The 24,957-nt window shown below is 38.9% G+C and overlaps 1 protein-coding gene across 2 annotated transcripts in view; it reads right to left on the bottom strand.

The window, feature by feature from the left end:
- Positions 1-5,769: 5,769 nt before the first annotated feature.
- The window catches only part of TADA (tRNA arginine adenosine deaminase), a 37,136-nt gene continuing 17,948 nt past the window's right edge, over positions 5,770-24,957 (bottom strand). For both annotated transcript variants that reach the window (XM_089424706.1, XM_089424707.1), the window contains 2 exons: positions 9,425-9,552; positions 5,770-6,319 (listed from right to left, as the gene is read on the bottom strand). In XM_089424706.1, the coding sequence (XP_089280832.1) occupies positions 6,055-6,319; positions 9,425-9,552 (393 nt within the window). In that variant the 3' untranslated portion in view covers positions 5,770-6,054. The remainder of the gene's footprint in view (positions 6,320-9,424; positions 9,553-24,957) is intronic.

Here is a 24,957-nt window from a genome sequence, read left to right as displayed (position 1 = left end):
CAGCTTCTCTTTTGGCTTTGAAGATATCGCCAAATTCCTTTTTGTTCCAAGCTTTAAGTCTGGATTTGATGTGTTTAAGTTTCTGTTGGAGCATGAACATTTTAGTGCCTTGAATGTTCAAATCCTCTCTCCACCATTTAGCAATGTTACCGGTGAATTTAGGGTGTGAGAGCCAGGCATTTTCAAACCTGAAAGGTCTGTTTCTCGGTGTGCCCATAAAGGTGGCTTCCAGCTGTACAAGCCAGTGATCTGATCCTCCAAAGGGCAGAATGGAAGTTGTCATGGCAAGGCCTGTGAGAAGGAGGTCTTCTGAAATAATAAATCTATCAAGTTTGGAGGCAACTTGTGAAGCCCCTCCCCTCTTGTTGTTCCATGTGAAGGTTCCATTTATTATTTCAATGTCCACTAGTCCCATGTTCATAATGAAGTTCTGGAAGGCCATGGAGTCTCTACCTAGCTGTCTAATACCTCCTTTTTTCTCTGAAAGAGATCTTATCATATTGAAATCTCCTACAATGATCCAGGGTATATTGGGATGTCTTGCTCTTAGTTCCTCCAGGGAGGTGAGAAGCTTGAGTTTGTCTGCTTGCTTTTAAGGTCCATAAACATTTGTGATCATGTATATCTCCTTATCACCTACAAGTTGACATACCAAGGAAAATATCTCCTTATCACCTACAGGTTGGATTCCAAATTTTTGTGGATCCCACAGCGTGAGAATCCCCCCCCGCCGAGTTATTTTCCTTAACCTCTAGATACTCATATTTTATTAACCACTTATTATGAATTTATCTTATCTTATCCATCGAACATTTTGTCTCCTGAATAAAAATCATATCTGGTTTTTCTTCTTTCATTCTATTACTGAGATTTCTTTGTTTCCTTCTATTTCCTATGCCTCTAATATTCCAGGTTGTGAGCTTCATTAAGAAAGGTTAGTAAAAGAATAACTGGTGAGATCTTTCATCTTACCTGAGTTGATCAATAGTTTTCCACATTCGTTTAGCAGCTCATTCTGTCTTTTTCTTCCTCTTTTCCTACCTGAGTTCTTAGGAGATTGTGTCTGTGAATTCTCCATCATTTTGATCCCACTGGGTTCCTGGCTTTCATGATTTCTTTTGACTCCAACTCCCTTCGCTTGTGACCTCCATAGAAAGATCTGTTGTACTATGTCATAATCCTCTTTTGGCAGGGATTCTACTCCTATTATCTTTCCTTGTTCCAGAAATTTCTCTAAATCTAGATTTTCCCTATCTAGAATCTCATGTAGTTCATGGTCCTCCATTCCCGCTTCACTTGGAGTTATCTCATGGTCCCTACTGATCTCCATATAGCTTGGTAGATCATCCTTTTGCTAGTTGTTTACTGTGATATCCTCCATGTCAGCTTCCTTATCCTGCTCCTTGGTTATGTTCTCCATGGCATGGACTATATCCTTGTTCGCCTCTTCTTCCTCTAGGATCTTGAAACTATTGTCTTGTATATCTGTCCTCATTTATCTTCTTGTGTGGACGTTTACCCCCTTTCCCTTTGCCCCCAACCTTGGTGAAACCCTCATGATCTCTATCCACAGTAGTTTTCCCATTACCTTCCATATTGATTGTTGGGAAATCTCTGAATAGATGCCCATGTTCATGGCATTTGCGGCACCTAAATGGGATGTGCTCATAGTCCACAGTCTGCACCCATTCTTCATCATACACTTCTAAAATTATCACTTCTGGAAGGGCTCCAGATAAGTCCATTTCCACACATATTCGGGCAAAGGAGGTATATTTTCCTTTCAGAGTTGCCTCTGAGATCTTTAGAAAATGCCCCAGCTTGTTGCCTATTGTTTTCAAAGATTCTGGTAGCCAATAATCCAGAGGAAGGGAGTATAGTCTGATCCAAACCAGTACTGATGTGAATGTTTCACATTCCGAGACAAAGTTCATCATCCATGGCCGCATGTAGAGTCCTATCGCAGCGTAGAAATATGGCCCCCCTTCAAACACTTTATCTTTGTCCTCTAGGCTTCTGAACACCACTGTGAAGAAGCCCTTAGAACCCAGATGTAGATGTATTTCCCCCTTCAACTTCGAATGGCTCCTTATCCAGACGTGTAACACCCTTTTCGTCGGCCATAACCCCATGAACTTGCATATGATCGCATGTTCCGTCATATGATCCCTATGTGCTTCTATTGCTAGATCGCTCAATATGACCCGAGGAATAATGCTCGACTTGGGTTTGCAGACCCCAGTTGTCCTTATGGAAGTCGGTTTTTCATTGTGCCTCCATTCTCCTTTTCTTTACTTGTTTCCTGTTGATTCCCTTCCTGATCTTGAAGTTCGTTTCTTCCAAATGTTCCCTTGCTTCTTGCCTCTGATACCTTCTCCAGAGGTTTTTTGAAATGCTTCTTTCCCACATCCTTACTTCCCTCTGTAACTACCTGACTGTAGGAGGGCACAGCACTCCCCCCTGCGCGTCCCGCCATGGTACCCTAAGTCAAAATCCTAGCTCCAACTCCAACCCTAGCTCAAGTTCTTCAACATTGTTGAGTGAGTTTGTCTTCTTCCGCATTTGAATGCCTTCAATATTGTGATATTTTAGATGAAAATAAGTGCATCAGTTTGTCATGTTCTCTACTAGACTTGTGGGATAGTTTGGTTGTTGCAATAGGTAGTAATGCAACTACTTTAACGTTCAATGAAATAGTCATTCTTGTTATTGGAGGAGATGAGACAAAAAAACACGGTATCAGAGCCTTAGCCCATGTTTGATTCCCTCAAGTTATGTCGAAGGGGGTTGTTGGACTAACCACCCACTCAAGGTAATGGTAAGGGTTTGGAAGTTTACTGATGTTTGTGGTTTTGATGTAATGGCAAACCTCAACATACTAGAGGAATTAGATCGAAATGATTAAAGCATACGTATTATAATGAAAAAGGAATATGCAAGAGAAGGCAAGGCATCCTAAGCTCCATTGTTCTTGAATGAAGGGTCAAGCATGGAGGCTTGGGTTTTTATGGCAAAGAGGAAAAGGTGATGAAATCCAATATCATGTCTGTGAAGGAAATGGACATCACGGAATTGGACTCATAAATAAATAAAAAGAGCAATAGTACATGAAGGTGGCTTCCTACTACCACCTCAACCTTCTTGTGGTGAATTGTAGACTGTTAATGTGGGAAGAGTTCAAAGATTCATCCTACTAATGCACTCAAAGATGATAATAAGCATATCAATTGGAAGAAAAAGAAGAACCAAGGGCATGTGTCAATAAGGCATCACTTGTTTGTCATTACCGTAGGAAGAAATGCCTTAACACCAAATATTGGTATTCAAAGATATGTTCATTCCATGTGAAGAAACGTCATAGTATGACATCTTGCTAGCAGAAGCAAGCCATGTGCCATAAGCTAGATTGCTTTCGAAGGAGTAATGGTAAGAAAATGTCCCCTAAACAATAGAGAATTCAAAGGCACGAAAAGAGGAGCGTGTTAAGAAATATGTATAACACTTGTTATGAAATTTATATATTTAAATGCTTTCAAGATTAGATCCTTTCTTTATTAAATATTACATGCTTGAACCACTAAATAAAATAAAAACAAAACAAAACAAAAAGCATAATCTAAAACTTATAATAAGATTCAATAGTTTTATGTAAAATTATATCAAATAGTAAAAAGTAGATGGTATTACATGTATTGAACACATGAGAATATTAGTAAATTTTAACTATGTAATTCCCTTAAAGAACCCATTACTAGAAATAATTAAGAGTAAAAAGGTTGTTCATCTTTCTTAAGTGGCATTTGCATGGTAATCTTACTTGTACAAATAGATAGACACAACTAGGCATATACCAAGATTAGTTGTTAAAAGGTCAAATTTAAAATTAGTGAGTCCATGCAATTTCCTTTAATCCTCACTCGATTTTGTGTTTTTATTTATTCAAAAAATAACAAATATGATTAATTCGAAAATGAAAATCATGTAAAAGTTTTCTTTGGAGAGAGAGATTTGATGCCTACCATGGTGTGCTACAACATTTCTATGAAGTTGAGTGTGGCAATAGTTGTTGGAGGGGAGAGGTGATACTCTAGCATATTGTGTGATAGCATTCCCTAGAAGGGGAGAGGTAACATGCCCCCTCCTAATCTCCTCTCATGATTGCCTTCGTGAAAATGCTTTTATTTCCTTCCACCTTTCCATGGGTTGCACTGGTCCAATAAATTGGGCACTATTTTAACTTGGAAATTTGGTTATATCAATTTGGTTAGCTAAAGTAATTTTAATATGCAGTTTACATAGTTAAAAGTAATTTGGATATGCAAGTTTACAAGACTATAAATTTATGACTATTTTTGGAAACCTAATTCAATACAATGTTTAAATATTAACCACTTAAAAGGGGTAATCTTCATTTTGCTGGAAAAAGGGTTGTACATAAGACGGTGATACCACATCACCACTTTTTAATAAAATGTCTAAATATGGAGATATTAGTAAGATTATTTTTCCTCTTAAGGTTGATGTTTGGGTTATTTTACCATAATCAAGAGGTTTTAGCATTAGTTCTCTGATTTTGATATAATAGTTCTTGTCAATTGGCTACCCATCTATGTATCTATAAGGAATGTAAACGGTTAGTTCAACCAATTGTTGCCAATGTTGTTGGCATTTGGCTAGTCCCTTGCTAGTAAGTGTGTGGTTTGAATCCACTTGGATGAGGTGTATAGCTTTATACCAATGGATTTAGGGGATGTCATCCATGCACGTGGGGAAGCATGCCTTCAAATTCCCCGCCACATATGTTTGTGTGTGTGGGCACACAAGTTTTACCAATTTGTTGCCTAAATTCAACATTTGAATATTTCTTCATATTTTGTTATGAATATATAATCTATTAATTTAGAATTTTATATTTGTTTGTTTTTTAAATCTATTATCTTCTTGTTTCTAAAGATTTTTTCTGGTCAGATTTTCATGATATCCTTCTTTGAAAAACCATACATATTTTCAATATTCATAAAACTTAACTGGAAAATGATAAAACAAAAATAAAAAATAAAATAAAATACTTATAAATATTTCCCACTGTCCTAAGGGGTTAGCTTAACTTATTGTCTACAATGTTGCTAAGTTGCTGGACATTTCGCCACTTCTGTGTTAGTAGATGCCTAATTTGAATCGCCTTAAGTGAGTTGCACTAATTTACATCGATAAATTTACTAGAAATGCTATGCACATATATAAAAAAACCACTCCTTATATCCCCTGCAAACTTTTAAAAGTGCTTCTCATTAAAATTCATGCTAATGAATGACAAAATACTAAATCCTTACAAACATATAATCTTTAAGTGGCTATAGTGAAATCATAAGCTTGTGCATGCCTCCCAACCTCATTAAAATGAGGGTATCTAATAAGATTTATGCCTTGTGTTTCATCACCGAAAAATAACACTCTTTGGTCCACGCCACATAAATACAATGTCTAAAATAACACTCTTTGGTACAAACCATCCAATATTTACTTTTACTAAAAACATGAAGTTACAAGTTTTCCTACTCCAATAGATCCCTCTCCTCAAAATTTCCCTTTTTTCTCCCATTTTTCTCATCACTTCATTTTGTCCTTGTGATGTATGGTATTCGTAAATTTTCTTAGTTTGCTCTAGATTAGCATTTCACAAAAAATGTGCATATCTTGTAATTACTCTGTGGACTCTGGAATTATTTGGGATGCTGTTTTCTCACTGCATGTTGGGCTTCACATAAATGTCTTTCTGAACGTACTTTGTGGCTGTCTCCACATGCTTTTTAAAGAGTTATTTCGACACAAGTATTTACAGAATGCATATCCATTCTGGCTCACAAGTACAAGTGTTACATTGCCACTTACCAGGAAATAAAAGATCCATGGACCCGGTAAATGGTATAAGATATGCTTATCAACTACAAGCAAAACATAACTGATTGGTCAATTTCAAGACAATTCAATCAGTTGACCTTGAGAGCATCGAGCCAGAGACTAAGCAACAGTATTTAGTTGAGGGGAAGAACCTCATAGACAAAATATGCTGAACATATCATGAAGTTTAGCGAACAACTTAGATTGACAATTTGTAAGAGAAAAACGAGAATGGGATTCAGGTTTTTTCTCGCTTTTCCTTCTCAATTTAAAGAATTGCTGCATGACATTGGAACACTCACTGGCAAGCACCCCTCGACGAACTCTAATATTTGGATGGAATGGATGAACTGGAGCAGTTGAAGGCGGCCCCCCATCTGTGCCATGCAACCTTTCCTCATCTGCTCTAGGAAAGAGACTGAGAAAACAACGATATGGCCAGTCAGAACGTAATAATTGGATATTCTCATTTGCATTTACTTTGCAACAGAGTAGCAATTTGATGTTCCAATCTGAAGGATGCTAAAAAACATGTCCAAGAATTAGAGAAAACATCCTAAAGATTCTAAGTTAAAATGAGTTTGAGGATATGCTCAATCAAGTATGAAAGAAGGATTAGCAGTTTCAAATATAATGTCATTATGAATCAAGCGCTCAAAAAAAGCTTAAATATGTCCTTCACAATCATTGGAAGAAAATAAGGGTAGATGCATTTTCAGTAAGTATTTCATCTGCCAAAAATAAGATGGGCATTCACTTTGAGAAGATCAGTAATGAAGTCAAAAGAACATTAACTTATACCTATCGAACTAAAAGCATCACTTTCATGCCACCTCAAACAATGTCTGCAAATAGCTACATTTTAAATGGTATAAGTTGTCTTCAACAAAGTCCTTGGGTTCATGTAAAAGAAAGCAAACTTTGACAACAAACTAAGGATATCAATATGACTACTACGCTTCATTCTATTAATAAGTGACGGTTGTCAACAACTGAGCCATTGTTTATTTCAATAAAAAATAAACAATTAAGAAAAAACTGAACCATTGATCAGAAAGGACACAGATGAAGAACTTATCACTTTTATCCTGTGTATGGCAGATTTCAGTCAGAGATATTTACATATTTTGCAATAGACTGACAATTTCAGAGTTTCTCTACTGACCTCAGTAACATGACACATCCTCCCCCACCCCCTCGTGTCACATATTATGATATTTCACATGTTGTGTCTGACACATGGGTTACACATGTCCAACACAAATTTGACTCGTGTCCGATTCGTAGGACACAAGTTTGACTGGTGTCAGACACAAGCCGTACTGTTGTCCCAAAATTTGGATATGTGTCCAGTGAAAAAAGCATCTTAAAATCGATCCATTGCCTCATTCTCATACAATTCAGTCACAGGTTTGGAGTTCTCAAAGGTTTTGGAGTGCAGCTAAGGGTAATTAAGCAATGATAGAAGGAATTCCAAGTGTTGGGAAGCGGATTTGTCCAGGCCCTGCTAATGCTATGCAATTAATCATAATGTTAAATTCTTAAATTAAAAGGATAAAGATTCATCCTTTTACTTAAATTTTTAACATTACCATTAATTGACTCGGGATGTTTGAGAGTGGTTCCGACCTCATCAGATTTCATATGGAGAAAGCAGAATTTTAGATCCCACTCAAAATCCAGCAGACTTACCAGTTTTCAGGATTTCAAGGATTGGGGGGATTGTAATGTTTCCATTGGGATTTGTCATGTATGAGGATATGGAACTAGCATTTCATTAAGAGGACCAAGCGCTCTATGTAACTTGATGTTGGTGGCATTGATTGTTGACCTCCTCTGTCATGACCCTAGTAACAATTTACCCATCACTCAAACAGATTCTCAATTTGACATGTTAAGCTTTTTCTATCTTATTGTAATGCTTAGAGGCTGATATGGATGATGAGGATCCCAATAAAGGCAATAATTTTGATGATATGTAGTACTAGTTATTTGTTATAGCATGATTATTTTGGACTCTACAATCCATTTAGGGTCTCTTTTTTGATGTACCTTTCGTTCAGAGATGGATTGCACTCAATGCTATTTTGGTTATATGCATTAGTAGTACGATTGAATTTGTATCATCGTCATGTAGATGTTTTATATATTTCATATTTTAGTGTAATTCACTAATTTGTTATAATTTTTAATATATAATGTGTCATCCGTGTCATGTTCCACAGGGTCACCATGTCACGTGCCGCATACTCGTATTTTTGTGTCCCCCATGTCCCGTTTACCGTGTCCTCATGTCATGTAACTTAGCTCCTGACCATAGCTTTGACCACATTAGGTCATCACAGATTCAGTACAAGCTCGTTTCACTTTTGCGAGGACTCTCAGAGTAATGAAGCTTTATTTGCCATTCTACAACACTGTTCAAAGTTGTTTTTTAAATCAACTTGTATTCTTTTGCAATGTCAACTTTCCTTTTGCACTTGTAGATGTCCAAGTTGAGTACTTGAGTTGTAGTACATCAATTAAGCCTAGCAACAGATGCTCCTTAATTAGTTTAAAGTCGTTGAACTTTATGCTGCTTACGGCTTTAGATTCTATTTGGTTGTTAGATGGTAATTACATGGAAAGATATGCTACAGTGGTCCCACAGAATCCCATTGTCTAGACTCTTGGCACCCTATATGAAAGGCCTATTGTGACCTAGCTTTACTTCTGAGAGTTATTACGTTGGCAGTTGAGAAGTATTCGATATATCATCAACACCACCATCATTGAAAATATACAAAATAACTACAATGGACTTGATACTGATAAACCAAGGAAAATGCTCCTATCAGCCCTTCTTTAGATTACAACACTAGATGTTACAAGTGTTCCTAAAGAATCAAGGCTATGATCCATGTGTGTTTATCCTGTGATAGAATTCTCAAGACATTCTCGATGTATATTACAATTTTCGGCAAACACTCGGCTCTGACATAGAGCATCTTAGTGAAGAAAAGCATGTATAAAATGACACAGTATTCCAAAATGAATTTTAGCATTCTAATCTTGTTCCTATCAGCCAATTGTATCAAAGTAGAGAAGGCTAAAAATATCCTAAATGCCCTCCAATTTTCAAAGCCAGTCCTAAAGATCTTAACAAACTGCTGTGATTGATCTGGCTTCTTCATCAATAGTCACAAGTAATTTGACTCATTTTAACTCTGCGCACTACATTTAATGCCTCTGTAAACGTTACATTGATCTCGATGCTTTCTTTGCCAAAGTACAGATATTCCATTTTGCCTCTAAAGATGGTAACAAATTTCTATATGGAAAATTCATACGGAACTCATATTCACATAATCAATTCTTCAAGCATATGCCTTAATGTGACTTAAGTCCTGTTTCAGCTGTAGAAATGTTTAACACATAGCTAAAAGCCAAAACAAATACAGATGAAATTCCCATTTAATTTTGAAAAAACTTGAAATAAAAAATGCAAGTTTTTCAAACAACAAAATAATAAGTGTTTGCATACCTTATCCAACTACCATCAGCTCCCAGAAGCTTGTTAGGTGCTCCCCAAACCACAGTTCCAATCCTAGCCTGAAGAATAGCTCCAGCACACATTGCACATGGCTCCAGTGTCACGTATAGGGTTGACTCCTAAGTTATGTAAAGCACAAAAATATAAGCACAACTATGCAGAAGAGGATGACTGAAAAGTTACCATTCACATAAGAGCATGCAAAGTTACAGTGGTTGTCCACTTATTATAAGCTTTAAACTCAGCAACAACATTGCCCACACCTTTGTGGTAGACATCTAACATTGGCTTCAAAGTAGGATATTGATTTATAATTCTCTAATCAAACAATGAATTACAGTATTTATGACTACAAATTCAACATCATATGAAAAAAAAAATCGATGCCACATTTGTGAATACCTTGTAATAAAGTAACAGTCATCTTTTTGATTTGACAGATATACGTGTTGAATCTATTAAGAATGAATTTGATAGAATAAATGGAACGAACAATGTTCGTTCTTCAAGTTAAATAATCCAGAAGACTTGGAATATGTAGATCTCCATTGAGATACAAGAATATATATTAAAATGTACGAATAAGAATGATGATGATACAATTGAGAGTGAAACGCTTGCTTATATACCAAATAGATGTCCCTTTAGGAACAGTCATGTCTCCTTAGACATGCCTCTTTGTTTAACTAATTATTACGTATTTACATATTATTATGTTTATTATTTATTACTTTTACATAGTTATATTCATAACATTGTCTTCCACTTCAAAAAGCTTTGTCCTCAAAGCTTGTTGATGAAAGGACTTAACCTCTTTTTCCTGCTACGAATGTTTTATTGTCTCGGGACAGTCATCTTTGTCGATACAAGTTGATATGATCCTTGGATTGATATATAAAATTGTCGCACAGAGGAAAGATCTGACCATCCTAAATTAATCCTTTGATTATTGGAAACTTGTGATGAACTGTTATCACTAAACTGAGTTGTGCACACTTCAGTATTCTTCGGAACATGAATTTGTTGTTTATGTTCTGAGTGATACGGATTCGTAAATTGATTGCGATGTTTGTTCTTGTAATTCAGATGATGATAAGGAGTTCTTCTGGTTGGACTTTCCCTTATCATGTTAAGGCCAATTCCCTGATTTCCTTTAGGTGTTGTTGTTGAGTTGGCATCACCATTTGGAATATTCATCATTTGAACTGCAACTTTTGAATATGTTTTAACTTCTTTTGGTTTCTCATCCTCTTGAGTCGTGATATTAAATGGATCGATATTTATTCCTTTATCTTCAACTTGGACTGACGACTTCGACACTTCTTTCGTGATAAGTTCTTCTAACTTGTTTTCCAATGATTTCCTATCATCCTTAAGTTTCTTAATTTGAGTGAGTAGACTTCGATTATGGTTTCTGAGACGTAAAAGTTCCTCATTTTCTGAGTCAACTTTATTTTGGTATTCAAGCTTCTCAACTTTTAAACACTTGATTTGTTTTAATAACCTTTGGTTAAGGTTCTTTAAGCATAAACTTTCCTCTTCTTTTCCTGATAGACTTTCGTTGAGTTTTTTTTCAGAAATTTCATTTTCTTGTTCTAACTGGTGTTTCTTAGCTTTACATTTTCTTACTTGTGTAATTAGCTTTTGATTATACTCCAAACATGAATTTTCTTTATTTTTGTTGGATATGACTTCTTCAAACTCTTTTTGCTTCTTAGATAGTATTTTTGGATTCTCTCAAAACATTAATTTCAAAATATCCTTAAGATCTTTTGTTGAAGACATTATCAATTTTGATTTCGTTGTCATGTCTTGGAACGTGACCATCTTCTTCTTGTAAGGGAACATCAAGAATTTGTTTTATGTGTTTAGAATGAACGTACCTAATTCCTTGAACCAAGGTTGACTAAGAATTATGTCAACATTTTTGTCAAGCATAGTTACAACACAAAATTAAGATATGTACTCATAATGATCAATTGTCACTTGTAAATCATTAATTTCATATTCTTTTCCTCCAAAAAGACCTTCTCGTTCATCTATATTTGGCTCTAGAATTAATAGTTGATTTGCCAAATTAATATTGATGTAATTATTTTCGGTGTTTGTATTAATAGCGATAATAATTTATTTCTCTTGGATATACCCCTTTAATGTAAATAATCTAAAATCTACAATTGGAATACCTTTATAGGAAAATCTTCCTTCCTTTGTTTCTGAATTAGACTCCATATTTTCTTCTTTGGATGAGCCTAGGGTTTTTAAAAGTAACCCCTTTAACTTTTATTTTCCTCAATTATATATTTTTTCCCACTTAAAAAAAGTTAATATAGCTCCACTATTTAAATAAACTACACCTTATATTTATTATAATGCTTTTAAAAAATACTCTTCCTTTGTTATAACTTGTTATCCTTATGTCTCTTTATAGTTCTAGATTTAACCCTTTATAAACTTTAATATATGGATCTTTCAAGTAACCTTTTATAATAATACCCGCTTTGTACTTATATATATTTTCAATAATTTTATGACTTGAACTTTTCTTTAAAATACCCCTTTATAATATAATACTTCTCTTTATATATCTTTTATTTATAATCTTTTTTTTTTTCTTTTTGAAAAGTTACAACCCTAGTGAAACGTGGCTATTCACCTCTTTGGAGTATAATATAAAATATATGTTCACTTATGTGCTTTTGACTCTATTAATTTTCTCCATGTAAAAAGTAAAACTTACCATTCACATAAAGAGATTTTGTATTCTTTTTGTTTTTCTCTTACCTAGAAAATACCATGGGCAATTACCATGGGTTGCTAAAACCACGAGATTGTAAACCACTTAATGAAGAATCAAGATAATATTATCTACTCTTCCTTCTCTTACTTATAGTTTTAAAAATATTTGGAAAAATTCCCTTTTAACTTTATCATGTACTTTTTATCAATAATGTAGAACCTTTTTTATATATATGAATGTTCTCCTTCAAAATTTACACTAGACTAAATATATCTTTTTTTAATAGTATATTTTTATATGATTTTTTTCTTTAATTTTTTTTTTAAATCTTTATATGTACTTTTTTTTTCTTTTCTCTTTTTTTCTTTTCTTTGACTATCTTCTTTAGAAATGGCCAAGGGCCTCTGACGAACTCAGCAATGGAAAAACTCCAAAAGTTTGTAGCGAAACGCTTCAACGGCAACGAAGTTGACGAATTTCAATGGTCAAAGACCTGGATCAAAGAATGAGCTCTGTGTAGCAATTGAGCAGCCAGAGGATCAAACTGCTCTAATACCAAATGGAATGAACAAAATTCGTTCTCCAGGTCAAATACTCTAGAAGACTTGGAATATGTAGATCTCCACTGAGTTACAAGAATATATATTAAAATGTGTGAATAAGAATGATGATGAAACAATTGAGAGTGAGGGTTTGCTTATATACCAAGTAGGTGTCCCTTTATGAACGGTCATGTCTCCTTAAACATGCCTCTTTGTTTAACTAATTATTACTTATTTACATATTATTATGTTTATTATTTATTATTTATATTTATTACTTTTACATAATTATATTCATAACAATAAACAGGAGATAATACACACAGAAACTGTGATGAGGAGATATTATACCTAGCAAATCTGAAATCAATTCATATAAATTTCTTAAAAAGCACGCATGCAGGGTTGCATATGGAATACACAGGTACATATCTAAGATAATCCCTTAAGCAACCAAATCAATCAATGTGTATGTGTGTTTTTGTGTTGTGAAATGATTGATAGTTGAAAACTCTATGTGCTCTCTGATGTGCATGATGAAAGGAGAATGGCAAGGATACACAATGCAGATTTGGTGAATAGTACAAGACTTGGAGAAGAGAGTCACCAAAATAACTGCAGCATTCAAGAGAGAGTAGCCTCTCTTCTCAACCTTCATCAACAATGTCCAAAAGTCCACCCAGATAGTGCATGCACAAAGGTCAAACTCCCTAACTGCAACTGGGAAAATCAATGAAGTGGGAATAGCTCTATGCACCAGTACATTCATGGAGTTTTGTTAACTCTATTTCAAGTGGCATTTCTTCCTTGTCTATACAACACAAAAAATTGCAAAGGGATATATTGCCTACATTCCTTCCCAAAACTCTATGTAGAGTTCCTAAGGCCAAGTAAAAGTGGCATTCTCCTTTATTTTTCATTTTCATCCTTTTACTTAAATTTCTAACATTACCATGAAATGACTCAGCATGTTTGAGAGTGGTGCCAACCTCATCAGACTTCATATGGAGAAAATAGAATTTCATATCCTATTCAAAATTCAGCAGACTTAACAGTTTTCAGGAATTCAAGATCAATGGAATTGTGGCATTTCATTAGATTATATCATGTATGAGGGTATGTGATTAGCATTTAATCAAGAGCACCAAGCCCTATATGTACCCTAGTGTTGGTGGTGTTAATTGTTGAACTCCTTTGTCATGCCCTTAGCAAAAAATTACCTTTCAATCAAGTCAAAATCATCGATCAAGCATGTTAAGCTTTTTCTACCATATTTTAAGGCTTGGATTAGGTAGTTTGATCAAAATTGGGCAACGTTGACTAATATCCCTAGACAATCGAGGTAGAGGCAAAGGCTAGACAAGAGGAGAAGAATCTAGATTCTAGATGGTTGATGCATCTAAATGGTTGATGCTCGAATAATTAATCATTAATGTACAATGGATGCCATATCTATCTTGATTTATGTACAAATATGCATGCTTCCATATCTTTTACAACTAATTTGGTATTTTGGATTTTTTTTTAATATAAATGCAGAAAAATATAAATATATATATATAGTAAACGCTTCTGAGACACTTCTCTTCCTAGATTTTTGGGAAATGGCGCTTCCACGTCCCTGCTTCGTGTAACATTGGTTGGAACATGAATGTTCCTGAAGGTTTGACCTTGGTAATAGCAAACTTGTACTAGTCTGTATACCATGAGGTTAAGGCACCAAACAGATCATGGTGACTAGTTGTTGTGCCTTAGACTAGCCCATATGATGTCACACAAAGTTGTTGAGTTGGTACCTTGGCAAATAGCCTTGATGGTACCTAGATCTTTGTTGAGTTGGTGCCTTGGCAAATAACCTAGATGGTACCAAGATCTCTAGGGTTAGTAGCTTGGTTGATAGCCTAGATGATACCTAGATCCCTATTAGGGTTGGTATCTTGGCTGATAACCTAGATGATACCTAGATCCCTGTTAGGGTTGGTATCTTGGTAGGTAGCTTAGATGATACCTAGATCCCTGTTAGGGTTGGTATCTTGGCAGGTAGCCTAGATGATATCTAGATCCCTGTTGGGTTGATACCTTGGCAATAGCCTAGATGGTACCTAGATCCCTTGATGGGTTGATAAGACGGTATCTAGATCCCTGGAATAGTATATGTTGGCAATAGCCTAGATGGTACCTAGATTCCTAGATCAACATGTCTTTTGGATTGGTGTCTTAGCACCTAGAGTGATCCAAGTGGATATTGGTGGCCACCCGCCAATTCGACTTGGACCCCCACCATTGTTTCTTTCAGTTTTTCAGTTTCCTTAATTGTAGCACAGTTTACTATTTTTAGCAGTTTTTTGAGTCCTAAACTTCTGAAGCCGTTTTGAGGCCCTAAACGACGTTTTTTTGGCAATTTACCGCCAGCGAATTTTTTCTAAAATCACCTTTTCCGTCGTAGTCCTCAGAGAGATCTTTCCAACGGGGTATCATGCACGTCAAACGGAGATAATATGTCTAAGTCGCGACCCGGGAAGTTGGTTGTCTAATTAACCCCAACGGGGCCCATAAACTCTTGGCGTTACATCTCCTCAGGTTAGGGTTTTGGTTGTTTAGGGTTTGCTCTTATTGTTCAATAATAAAAAGGCCCTTGAGCCTCATTGTAACGGAGTTTAGAGGCATGTAGCCGTCACATCTCTTCTCAGAGATAAGCTACCATTGCCCGAGCTACTCTTATTTCCATTCTGTTTGTAAGCATATTTCAGTATTTGATATTAATGAAATGAAGTGTTATTTCTACTGCATCTTTGTATTTATGGTTACATCTGTAATTTGTTGTGTTCCTGTTTAAATCCAGATCAATGGTATCAAAGCAGTTTGCTCTTTCTTTGTTTTTCTTTGCATGTCCCCGACGAGGTTGAGACATAAGGAGTTAGGGCTTGAACTGGTCAAACATTTGCAAGACCATACTTGCAAATCCCGACGGCCTCCCATGGCGAATGAAAAGAAAGACGAGGGGGCAGGAGATCCTATCAAAATCTTACTCGAAGAAGCCCTCGAGCGACAAAGGAACGCGATGATGGACAACTTTGCCTAGATCCTTCAGCGGCTACCCAAGGGCGACGCATCTACTTTCGGTAGCTACTCTGGAAGCACCACACCCTTTAAGGTACAAGTTAACTTTGACATTCCCATATTTGAGGGTCAGATAGATGCAAACGCTGTAGATAAATGGTTAAATCTGCTAGAAGGATATTTTTCCATTCATGATTTTTCCAGCCAGGAAAAGATCACTTTTGCACTTCTCAAAGCAGCCCCCCACGTCAAGGACTGGTGGGAAACCTACTATGAGCAAAAGGATGAAAGTACGAACTCACTGTTTTCAGTCGCACCCACTTGGAACTCGTTCTGGATGCCATCAAGGAGTAGTACTACCCTGTCAGGAGCTATGAGGATAAATACATAAAGTGGACAACACTGCGACAGGGAAGGGACCAAGATGTGCCGGAGTTTACCAATGTTTTTCATACCCTTCGCACGAAGTTGGGTATCAAGGATTCTGAGAAGCATTTGGTTCTCAAGTACCACGGCTGCCTGCATAGGTACATCCAGGACAAGATGGAATTCCTAGACATCTCCTCGCTCGGCACAACATACCAATATGCCGTCAAGATCGAGCAAAAGTTTAAACAGAAGAAGCGAGACTTTGGATCTGCGAATCCAAAGCAAGGGAAAGGTACCCCCAAACCGCAAAACAAAGGACAAAGCCAAGGCGGGGCGCCCAGGACAAACCCGCCAAAGCGCAAGCAAAGAACAATGCCACGAAGCCGAAGAAGGACACGGGAAAGTGGTGTGAGTTCCATAAGAGCTCTACTCACAACACAAGTGAGTGTCGGGCCAAGCAGTCACTGGTGGCCGAGCTAAAGGCTTCGAAATTAGATGCATGTTCTGACTCTGAGTCAAAACCCGACAAGGGAAATGACAAAGGGAAGCAGATTATCGATGAGGAGCTCAACGCCACCATTGCCACCACGAAGATCCAGAAGGAGGAACCCGAAGATCCAGAGGAGGAGGAGAGTCTCTTCCACTCCCAGATGTGGGTGAAGGGTTCCTCGCTACAGTTCATTGTCGACAGCGGGAGCCAGAAGAACCTCATTTCAGCAGAGGTCCTGAAGCAGCTAGGCTTACTGACCACAACCGTACACCATCGAGTGGCTTCACCAAGGACGGGATCTTCGCGTGAGCCATACAACATCAAGCCCTTCACGGATGAGGTATTATGTGACGGTGCTCCCCTTAATGTTTGTGATGTATTATTAGGCCAACCATACTTAAGGAAGCGACGTGTTGTGTATGAGTCAAGGCCTCATGCTGTTATTGTTACTTTGGGAAATATGTTGTACAGGATACCAGAGGTAGCACCGCCTACTGCCATCTCTTTGGTTACTGCAAAACAATGCAGTAAGCTCATTTCCAAAACTAGGAAATTTGTTTTCCTGATGATACGCCCTCAAGGAAAGAAGAAGATGGTGTCCATGACCTCCAGACAGGGCCCCTCCGCACGACAACAATAGATGGACAAAGTCGTGGAGGAGTACGATGACATCTTCACCTCCCCCGCAGGGGTGCCTCTGCACTGTCAGGTCAAGCACTCCATCGATCTAACCCCAGGTGTGTCGCTGCCCAATGGACCAATCTATCGACGCTCCATTCTAGAGAACGACGAAATCAAGAGGCAGATTCAAGCGCTGATGCAGAAAGGTCACATTCGTCCCATTTCATCGCCCTATGGGAGCCCAATCGTGTTGGTACAGAAGAAGGATGGGACTTGGAGACTCTGTATTGACTATCGGGTGCTAAACAAGATCACTGTCCGAAATAGGTACCCGATCCCACGGATTGATGACCTTCTGGACCAACTGAAGGGGGCAAAATATTTCAGCAAGATCGACTTGAAATCAAGATATCACCAAGTACCAATCGAACCCTCCGATGTGTGGAAGACTGCCTTCAAAGCCAAGGAGGGCCTTTTCGAATGGTTGGTTATGCCTTTCGGGTTGACAAATGCTCCTGCAACCTTCATGAGGCTAATGGATGACATCTTGCGGCCATTCACCAACTCATTTGTAGTGGTATACTTGGATGACATCCTGATCTTCAGCCAAAGTTGGGAAGAGCACCTCCACCACATCCGACAGGTTCTCCAAACACTGCGGTTTGGACAAATGCAATTTTGGCATGACCCAAGTTCAGTATCTAGTATACATTATTGATGAACGGGGGGTGCATGTGGATCCAGCCAAGATCCAAGTCATTCGGGATTGGCCAATTCCAATCACTCTGACAGAGCTCCGCATCTTTCTGGGTCTTGCCAATTTCTACCACAGGTTCGTGTTGGGATTCTCTCATATCGCTTGGCCCTTGAGTCAAGTCACCAAGGAGGAGCGAAAGCAAAATTCTTTTGGTCTGAATCTCAACAGAAGGCATTCACAAAGTTGAAACATCGCCTCTGCTCTGCACCAGTGCTCACATTACCATACTTGCAACAGCCATTTGAGATCGAGACAGATGCCTCTGACTATGCTATTGAGGCAGTCCTTACTCAACAAGGGCATCCAGTGGCATATCACAGTGAGACACTTTCAGACACAATCCGGAAGTATCCCACTTATGACAAAGAGATGTATTCCATTGTGCAGGCCTGCCGACAATGGAAGCATTACATTTTGGAGAAGGAAACGGTCATCCACATAGACCACCAGCCCCTGCAATTCATACAAACGCAAGGGAAGTTGTAGAATGATCGCCATCAAAAGTGATCCACATACCTGCAACAGTTCCATTTGAATATCAAGTATAAGAAGGGCAGCACCAATAATGTTGCAGATTGCCTCAGCCGACCACTGATCATGGCATTAACCACCGTGCTCAACTCTTGTGGGCACGAGACTTCTGATTGGCCACTTCTCTACAAAAGCGACCTAGAATTCGGCCACACATACCAAATGCTCTTGGAGGGTCAGCAAGTTCCAGATTTTCACCTCCAGGATGCCCTATTATGCCACCTGGGACACCTTTGTGTTCCTTCAAGCGAGTGTGCCAAGATGATTTGGGAAGCACACTATAGTCGGGTCGCTGGGAATTTTGGGGTCGAGAAAATGGTGGCAGTACTGCAGAAGTATTTCTATTGGCCGAATCTTCGACAGGATGTTGGGAAGTACATCAGATCCTGCACTGCCTGCGCCATTGCCAAACCGACCATCAAGAAGCAAGGCCTCTATACTCCGCTACCTACCCCTAGTCGACCTTGGGAATCCATCTCCATGGATTACATGTCGGGCCTTCCTTCTACTAAGCATGGCAACGACTGTGTTTTTGTGGTCGTCGACAGATTCTCGAAGATGGCCATTATGGTTGCCTGCAAGAAGAATATCACAGCGGAAGCCACTGCTAAACTCTTCTTTGAACGAGTGTGGGTACACTTTGGGATCCCACAGTCTATCATCTCAGATTGGGACAGCAGGTTCCTCAGTACATTTTGGTCCAATCTCTGGTCGATGCTGGACACTAAGCTCACTAAGTCCACAGCTTTCCATCCCCAAACTAATGGCCAGACAAAGGTCGTCAACAGGATGATCGTACACATTCTGCACATGTGCAACTCAAAAGCATCCACGCACATGAGATGAGAGCCTCCCCTATGTCCAGTCGGGCTCTCCACAACTCGACTGGCCACAACCCTTTTAAGGTGGGCTTGGGATTCTAGCCACTATGTCCCATTGATGTGGCCATGTCATTTGCAGCTACTCATGCAGATTCGGCTCATGTCCAGTCCGAAACCGATAAGGAAAACAGCTTCATTAAGCACATCCAACATATCCACTAGTAGATCCATGACATTCTGGAGAAATCAAATGCCAAGTACAAGCAGCGACATGATCAACATCGGGTGCCACACAAGTTACAAGTGGGCGACAAAGTTTGGTTGCATTTGCAAAAAGAACGCCTTACTGGAGCCTATCGGAAACTCAGACCACTCTGATATGGTCCTTACACCATTACCAAGGTTGTGGGAGACAATGCATTTGAGCTCAACATTCCCCCATTCCTTGGCCTTGTTGTGGCCGCAACCACCACCCTACTAAAACCTGCCTTGATAGCAATTTTGAATGGGTCCTCTTTCACCTCTCCGAATGATCTGTTTTATCCCAGAGACTTTAACTCGTTGCCAAGTCAAATCTTCAATGCCTAATGGTTAAGCCCCCTCTTCAAATATTTGCCGCATGGTTCATCTCTAACCCTTTCTAGCCCCTCATTCATACCCTCCATCGGGACCTTTTCAACCCTCAAAAACCTTCTATCGCACCTTATTTCCATTAGAACTCTTTATAATGGAAATGCTTCACAAACATGCATAAATCACCCTTTTTGCCTATCGCAATCAACACTGCGCACCGCTGTCTTCCAGACCCGATGGCATTATTAACCCAAATATATATATTTCGGGTCCAGAGCCATATCACATATCGCAATCGGTGGGGTCCGGGGCTTATATATAAGGCGTGCCACTATACTCCGAACCCGACGGCATTATTAACCATATTATATATATATCGGGTCTAGAGCCCCATCGCATATCGCAATCGGCCAGCTCCAAGGCTATATATATATGGCGCGCCACTGTCTACCAGACCCGATGGCTTTATTAACCGCAATATATATATTATCGGGTCCAGAGCCCCAATCGCATATCGCAATCGGCGGAACCCAAGGGTTATATATAAGGCACGCTGTGATATTCTAGACCTGCCGACAACTATGAATCCGGGTATATAATATTTCAAGTCCAGCCCTATGGCCGGACGCGGGTTTTCCCGTATATTCCTGTGTTTTTCAAAAAGTATTGAGGTTGGGGTTTTCAAAGGGAAGTCTTACATTGCAGACCTGCCGGGATCATTAAACATAATGCATATATTATCGGGTCGGAGCCCCAATCACTTATCGCAATCGGCGTAGTTTAGCATTTAAACATAAGGCGCGATGCGATTAAGCAAACCCAACGATAACTACAGGCCTGGGTATATACCATTTCAAGTCCGGCCGCAGGTTTTCCCGTGTTTTCCTGTGTATTGCGATGAAAGGCTGTGGTCCGGGTTTTCAAGGGAAAATCCCGTAAAATGAATAGGTTTGTCCTGGAAACATTGTTAAGGCAATCCTTGAGTAAAATTGAATATTAGGGGCAACGAGAATACGTGTCACAGCAAGGTTCGGTGGTTTGACAATTATAGTTGCTCGGAGTTGCAAGATTAAATAGAAACTGTGGCTGAATGCAAGGTTTGTGTGTGATCATGTTGTGTTGTTTCATAATCATAAAACTAATGTTAATTATCTCTACAGGCAAGGAGTAAAAAAAAAAAAAGCATGAGCAAATTCAAAGAGTCCATATATGCAGATGTGTCGTTTAAAGAGGCAGCCTTAGGCGTTTTCAGTCGAGTTCCATGCGTTGCCTGTGTATTCCGAAAGTGAAATTGCCCCAGGTTTCATCATGAAGAGATGACACACAGTCATCCTCTTCTAATCAACATCTATTCATTTCCCCAGGAAATGAAGCGCTCCAGTGACAGGAAATGCCTTCTACGTGTCAGCAGTGACACCAATTGTTCTACATCTGTGTATTCTGATCTATATGTTGAAAAGAACAGGGGGAAGGCGAAAGGTTAAGGGAAGACCGAGAGTCATTTCCAGCTAATATAAGTATTACCTCCGGATAGGAGAAGGGGGCTTTTTGTTTGGAGAGAACAACTTTGATTTATTGTGAATAAAGAAGTCTGTTTGGTTCAAGAAGGAGCCTGTTGTTTCAAATTTATTTTCCTTTTCTCTCATATGTTTAGAATCAGTGTGTTGTTGTTGGCATAAAGATAAATGTGATTTGCTTTGTGCATATTGATAACAAGCAGTTCATGGTTATTCCTGGTTATTTGAATATGATTCAATAGCATTGTTAATTCATGAAAGGTTGCTGATTCGAGACTTTGTTAAACATCAGTTGCAAGTGTTATTTGTAAGAAAATGAATGTATATTCCTGTATAAGTAATTGGATTGCAATTAGGATTTAATACAGCCTTGTTCTTATTGAACCAGTAATTGATTCATTTGGACTTGGAATCTATATATGATGTTTAACCTCTTTTGTTATGCTCCTGCGGGATAGTTAGGACTAGCCTAAGTAGTGAGAAGTAGTGTAGATAGGATTTGATACATATAGGTTAGTTGTTTCTTTTGTTGATTTAATTGAAGTCTTCCTCAAGGAAGCAATCTCTCAACACCTTTAACAGTTTACGGGATCCTTTAAAACCCGTTGGAGCTAGCCATCCCAAACGAAAGCAGATCTAATTGGGGTCTGTGATCGGGTTAGTTCCTCTTGTTGGTATAGCGAAAATTCGCCATGTCAACAAATTGGTGCTAGAAGGAGGGCCTGAACCGCCGTCCACAGCTTTTTATGATTTCATCTATAAATGTCATGGATTCAAAAAGATTAATGCATGGATTGTAAAGGTCGAAAAGATACCTCCTCCCATTTGGAAAAGCCTCATTTCGAAGAAGAGTATCCTGTCATTCAAGAACAACCAGTCAGAGTACTTACTCAGGCTTACGCTCGTTCCCTCTCTTAGCTCCTTATCTTTCACTCTTTACCTCCGACAACTAAAGAAAGCCAAGGATCTGTTCCATAAATGAAGAGACCTCTACAGCGTCGTCTCTTGAAGATATTGTGCTAGAGTCCTTGCAAAGTATCGACACTCCTTGGGAAGAAATTCCTGAGGATCCACTCTCTGAAGGTAATCCCTGGCCCGATTTGGGAAATCCTAATAAAGAACACCTCGAAGACACCTTCAACCAGAACCTCCTTATCCATAATATGGCTAACATTCCTCTTCCAGGTGGGAATCAGCTTCAACCGGGTGGGAACCAACTCCCACCTCCTCCGGGAGCACTCCCTCCCTGGCTCGCTCAAGATGCCATAGCGGTACCTGGGCAGCAGCATCCCTTACCCAAGAATGCAGAAAGAGTACTGCCTAAATTCGACCCTAAGAAGGGAGACACCGCTGATAACCATATTCACTCTTTCTTCCTGGTCGTGCGCATGTTGGGGGTAGCCGATGAAGATATAGTATGTTGCCTATTCCCTTTTACCCTGATTGGTGCAACTTCCACATGGTACTTTAGCTTGAGAACCGGATCGATCACCTCGTGGGCTGCCTTTCAACAGGCCTTTTTAGACAAGTATGGCGATGACAAAACACCTGTGGCCTTAGTTTTAGAACTATCCTATTTGAAAATGGAAACCAAAGAAAAGGTCAAAGATTTTAACATCCGGTTCAACACTTTGTTCAACAGAATCCTAGCTAACGCTAGACCTATTGAGGAGGTGCTCATGGAATTCTACATCACTGCTCTCCCTGTCCCTACTGCGATGTGGGTCAAAAGGAGTAACGCACAAACCTTACAGGGTGCTATCAATGAAGCAGTAAAAGTCGAGAATGAAATGATCAGTCTCACAGCATGCCATCATACAACCGGAGAAAAGAAAGCCTCTCAAGCATCCAAGAAGAATAATGGGAGTGATAACAAAGGGGCTGAAATCAAGGAAAAGGATACCACAGATGTGGAAGGTTTCCATCAGATCATTAAGAAGTTGACAAACACAGTCATTGATATGACAAGGAATTCTAGAGAGAGTACAAGCTAGAATGGAGGAGAGTATAACAATAGAAAACACTTAAAACCTTTCTATCGTAAGAAGACAGAAGGTGGTCATGGTCAACTTGGGTTGCCTGCTCCACCCAATGAAGGGAACCTAAATATGGAACAGTTGGCTCTTATCGAATCGCTCCTTAAGAAAGAAGAACCCATAGTGGAGCTGGAGCCAGAACAAGAAAATGAGGAAGAGTACCAAGTAGAAGAGCCCTTGGACAAAGAATCTCAAATCAACGTACTGTGGGATTTCTATACAAATGAGAACGATGATGACCAAGGAGACAGTATGGCAGAAATCCACACACGAAGTAAGGGGCCACTTGCGGGTGTGATGAAGCCTGTAGACCAGACCAAGAAAGATGTTCACCCTGTGAAGGCATCCGCTCCCAAAGTTCCTGTCGAGAAGGGTAGACCTAGTAGTGAGTCCAAGAATACTCTTGTTGCAAACTATCCAGAGAAAGAGAATACATCTCCGACTACAACGAAGGCGACTCAAAATGGTAAACCCCCACCTAAGAACGGAAAAACCAGTATGTTTACTCTGCCCTACCCTGTTTATAACATTGATTACAACATTGTGGATGATCTTAAGAAATCTAGGGCTAATATCACATACTTTGATTTGCTAAAATTAATGCAGCAAAGAGATTTGCTCTTGAAAGCTATGAATGAGCGGAACTGCAAAACTCCCACCATCCCAAGCAGCCAAACCAAGAAGTTGGTGTCCAGACCTGTTAGTACCCCCAGTACAGCCCAAATACCATCAGCTATGGAAGCCACTCTGTCTAAAATGAATCGAAACCCCCAAGATGTCAGTGCAACCATGATAAGGAGGAAATCAAAATCCATGACTCCACCTTTCCTTATCACATTTGAAATCCTCAACATGAACGTACACAATTGCTTGGTAGATTCTGGTGCCTTGTCCACTATGATGCCTTATGTTGTTGCTAAAAGACTGCATGCGATACCCGAGAAAACTGGGACTCGAATTATGCAATTGGACAGGACAAATGTAAAAGTAATTGGGGAATTGAAAGTTGTGCTGATTCGAATGGTTGTTAAACCACAATACACACAAGTCATTGATATAGTTGTAGTCAATATACCCGAGGCTTATGGAATGCTGCTTAGTAGGGATTGGTCAGCAAAACTGAACGGATATTTCTCACCTGATTGGTCCCATCTCTTGCTGCCTCAGAAGGGGAAGGGTGATATACTAAGAGTTGATCATGAAAGATACATGAAGTATGTGGTGACAGAATTAAACAACCCCAATGAACCTGTAATGTTTACCAACTCTATCCTTGGAAATTATAGTTTCAATGTTTGTGCCACAGAAACTTGTTTTGAAGAATTCCATGCAGAAACAATTGAAGGAACTACAATAAACACACAGTTGGAAGCTCTCCCCTATAGTCCAACTGATGAACCACCCTATAATATAGTAGATGATAGAACTAGTTTCGTAGGAAGCAATTCAATTGATGTAACATTAGAC

Source organism: Pinus tabuliformis, chromosome 4_2, assembly GCF_031772625.1.
Source record: "Pinus tabuliformis cultivar Carrire ecotype Pingquan chromosome 4_2, CPIR1, whole genome shotgun sequence".
Classification (NCBI taxonomy): Eukaryota; Viridiplantae; Streptophyta; class Pinopsida; order Pinales; family Pinaceae; genus Pinus; species Pinus tabuliformis.
The sequence above is the reverse complement of the archived record's forward strand: the minus strand, read 5'-3'. Positions and strand labels throughout refer to the sequence as shown.